Source organism: Macrobrachium nipponense, chromosome 23, assembly GCF_015104395.2.
Source record: "Macrobrachium nipponense isolate FS-2020 chromosome 23, ASM1510439v2, whole genome shotgun sequence".
In the NCBI taxonomy this organism is placed as follows: Eukaryota; Metazoa; Arthropoda; class Malacostraca; order Decapoda; family Palaemonidae; genus Macrobrachium; species Macrobrachium nipponense.
The window spans coordinates 66,820,032-66,824,407 of record NC_061090.1 but is presented as its reverse complement, the minus strand read 5'-3'; the positions used below and the strand labels follow the sequence as shown (position 1 = coordinate 66,824,407).

The following is a 4,376-nucleotide window of genomic DNA, read 5'->3' as shown; positions in this document are numbered from 1 at the left end:
ATGCAACCAGGTAATGAAGCCAGATGCAACCGGGTAAGGAATCCGGATGCAACCAGGTAAGGAAGAGGGATGTAATCAGGTAAGGAAGAGGGATGTAATCAGGTACGGAAACGGATGCAACCAGGTAAGGAAACTAGATGCAACCAGGTAAGGATACCGGATGCAAACAGGTAATATGAGTTAAACCTGGTATTAACATAGTGTAGTTAGAAAAGGAAATGTTTATTAGAAACAATTAAAATGAGGATATTTGAAAATAATTACCCTCTGAGGCAGAATGAGTGAATGAAATATCTTGAAAAGGGAAAGAAGTCGACACTGTAATTGGAAATAAATGTCATAAAACGGGAAAAAAGAAGGTACAGTAATCGTGAATGTATGATGCAAGACTGAAATTGAAATCATTCACCAGTTCAAGTCATTAGGTGTTAATTACACTAACCGTGATACAAGCAGTAGTACATGTCATTAATATGATTCAGTTCACTTCTATTAATATTTTCTATTCTTGGGGTGGTGGGTGGTTTCTCACGGTCATCCTATTCGACTGGGTGGTTTTAATAGTTTGAGGTTTCAGGTTGCATTCTGCCTCCTTAGGAGCCCATCACTTTTCTCATTAAATGTGCCTGTTTCTAGTAGCACACTCTTCTGCACTGCGTCCTGGAGCTACTTCGGCATCTAGTTTTTCCAGGTTCCTTTTCAGGGATCTTGGGATCATCTCTGGTGTTCCCATGACCGTGGGTACAATTTCCACTGGCATATCCCACATCCTTCTGATTTCTGTTTTCAGGTCTTGATACTTATCAATTATTATTATTATTATTATTATTATTATTATTATTATTATTATTATTATTATTATTATTCAAAAGATGAACCCTATTCATATGGAAAAAGCCCTCTGGTGCCACTGACTTGAGATTCAAGCTTCCAAAGATTACAGCGTTCATTTGAAAGCAACAGGAGGTAATAGGACATACAGAAAGAAGAGATGAGTTACTAGGAAAGAAAAAAAATATTAGCACTATTAAATAATAAAATGAAATTCTTAGTAAATTATAAAAAGGCTAAACTTTTATTTTCCCCTCAGGTATCTCCGTCAGTCTGGAAGACTCTGAACGGTACAGACGCTACGATTACCTACTGGTCCCAAGTTAACTCACAGCCCTGTCTCGCGTTCTTCAAGGGAGCTGGATATGCAGGCACTCCTTGCTCCACTCGTCCAGATAGTTACTGGCCAACAACTTCCTTGTGCTTTTACACCGAACCCTGAGTCAGAACTGTGGTGTGCTGTTTGCAAGGAAGGAATTCTGTTTTTCATGTTGTATTCTGGTAGCTATCCATTTGCCTTACGGAAACATACATTTGTCTGGAAAGCTCTGAAAACGTTCCATCAGAGGTATTGGACGCCTACCTTTACCTCTCTCACAGGTGCTTTGAAAAGTTATACAATATTAGCTTCACAAGAATACATTAAACACAATACAATACTAAAATTTGAAAAGTTGTCAATAAATGATGAGACACATATTTAAATGACTACACACCACCACAGATAGAAAAATAGAATGGTTGGTGGGTGAAGGTCCCAGTCGGATCAGCTTTATCTGAAAGCCAAATGACAGTTGTCAAAGGTGCTGGGGTATGGAGGGGGGGGGGAGGGGAGGGGGATGGCAACAAAGCTAATCAGTGTTATGATCCGGTTGGTGCGCCGTTTGCAAAATATGATAAACTATTTTCCATGCACTTTTACCACCTTCCTCAAAATGTAAACATTTTGCAAATTCATTCTGCAATTTTAGGATCAAGTTCACACGTAATTAGATTGATATTCATTTTATGGCCATAACTTTCTGTTATATAACAAGACCCAATAATATTAATTTCCAGTACATTATTAGAATAGGATATATTTTTCCCCTTTCCAGTTGATTGTAAGGTTGTTCTCACTGACATGTTAAAAAATTCAACTGTTTATCTGTGTATAGCTTACTCTCTTCTTATGCTGTTCTATTCTCTATTCGATTGCTTTTCTAGTTTGACCAACATTAAATCTATCACAAGAACTACATGGAATTTTATATACACATCATTTATATTGTAAGGAGATTTCCTCATAAGTACATGCTTCATTTTCGTATTTTTCAATGTTATATTAATTGCAAAATTCTTGAGAAAATGGGGGATATCTTTAAACATTATTATTAATAAATATTATCATTAATTAGTTTATCACGGATTTTATTTTTATTACTTCTAAATTCCACCTCGAGTAACCTTTGCGTTTGTGTGTTTGTGTGCGCGCATATAGACGGGAAAGGCACATGGCTTGAAATTATGGCATTATTACAATAATTGTGATTGTTATTTAAAAAAAAAACACACACACACAAAGAAAGGAAAATCATTAAGAACAACCAAAACTGACTTTCTTTATTAAACAAAATACAGTATATGACAAATCTCGGGTAGAGTCATAAACAAGTCATAAGCCTCGAGGCTGAGAATAAAAAGGATAAGTATACCTGGCAGAACTGTATTCTTTTCCTGGCGCCCCCCCCCCCCCGCCCCCCAGTGATCTTAGAATCTCGAAAAGACTTTTTTTTCAGACTTTTAACATCCAATACTTTACCATCTAAAACGATAGAGCCTATAAAAAAAAACACAAAGGCAAGGTATGGTTGACCCTTTGCAGCATACAGATGTAGAGATTTGATAAGGGATAACCTTTAATAATTTTTTAATTGCACTACCTATTCCAGAATAAGACTGCCTCCAAGCTTCCTATAAGCCAAGTTGATCTTACTGAAAGTTTTTATCAGATACTGGAGTCAGTTCTTTAAAGGATTGAAATTCCAGCTTGCATGATTAGGATTTAACTCATTATAAAGCCATGAAATCCGTTTGGTCTTTCATCTTCGTCTGTATATAACAGCGTTTAATATTATGTATATTGTCATTCACTCGATTCAACCTGTAAAGAAAGTACTGACAGAAGTGTTCTTCCTGCTTCAGCCATGGAAAGAGCGGAGGAAACCGAGAGACCTCTTGTCTGTGTTTATATCTGTGTTTATACCCAGGTCAATAGAATACGACGTTCACAATTTACTTTGCGAGAGAAAAGATAAACAATGGGCCCTGGACTGATGTGACGAGAATTTATGATTGGGCACATGAAATTACCAACATTTCAGATGTAAACGAGTTCATAATAATTTACAATAAGGAAACAGAAAAAAAAGTAAGAAACGAAAGTGTGGGTGGAGGGATTGGTCTCGCACGATCCAGTACAGAACTTAATCCGGCTTTACTAATAAACCGATGAGATTTCTCCATTTGTCTACAAGGGAAAAAGTCCTAAACTTTTAGATTCAAATACGAAGCATTCTGATGACACCTCCTGTCATCCACCACGACATTTTGGTTTGACTATAGTATAGATGGTCATAGAACAGTAATAGTTGATTCTGAACACAATAGAATTCGTTTGACTATAGTATAGATGTTCATAGAACAGTAATAGTTGATTATGATCACAATAGAATCAGCAATGTAATTTGAATAAATAGAGAAATACGGAAAGCAACAAACGGGGGGAAGGCGGTAAGTGGAAATCCACAAGAGGCGAAAAAAACATTAAAATGATTGCTGGCTTCACTTTGGCAGAACGGGTAATCGAACTCGGGACTACCGAATCGGTAGGCGAGTATGTAACCCACTCGTCCAACGAGGAACTGTTAGGGAAGGGTGGAGAACATGAACGGAGACACAGAAGGGGTTGCAGCAAGGGTGAGAAGGGACCCTGCAAAGAACTTTTAGTGGTGCCTACGGTGCGCCACGTAAGTTACACTACGAGGCCAATGTGATCTGAGAAACGACCTCGCAGTGAACATAATATATAAATGTGTGCGTGTGTGTATATCTCCCCAGGTAGGGATTGTCCCCATAGCTCTCTTCGGGAAATGGGAAACGCGATAGTTCTAGGGAGAAATGATTCACATAATCTCTATAACACTTACTGTAGTTCGTAGCAGACCCACAGCTGTAAGTATCTATCTGTAGGTGTATCTACTGCAAGCATTTTCCCCCTATCAATTATGGAACTAGTTTGGGGAATTGATTGTGATTGGGTGATACTAAGATTACACACCATTGTGTTAACATTTATTTCCTAGTTTCTGATAATTCCATTTATCTTACTAATGAGTCTTCCGTTCATTTTTCAACGGGGAACGAGAATAGCCTTTTGGTCACACTTTAAAACTTCAATATATTTTGTCATTTACTCTTCATATTGGAAATTATAATCACTTATTGGTAATGTTTATCCTCACAAGGTTTTCTTTGTCAAGATCCTTCAGTTAACTTTTCAGAAA

General features: G+C 37.3%; 1 protein-coding gene across 1 annotated transcript in view; it reads left to right on the top strand.

The window, feature by feature from the left end:
* LOC135196822 (uncharacterized) overlaps positions 1 to 1,594 on the top strand; it is a 37,386-nt gene extending 35,792 nt beyond the window's left edge. Inside the window, exon 4 of the mRNA XM_064223616.1 lies at positions 1,091 to 1,594. Within this exon, the coding sequence (XP_064079686.1) occupies positions 1,091 to 1,273 (183 nt within the window). The 3' untranslated portion in view covers positions 1,274 to 1,594. The remainder of the gene's footprint in view (positions 1 to 1,090) is intronic.
* Positions 1,595 to 4,376: the final 2,782 nt, after the last annotated feature.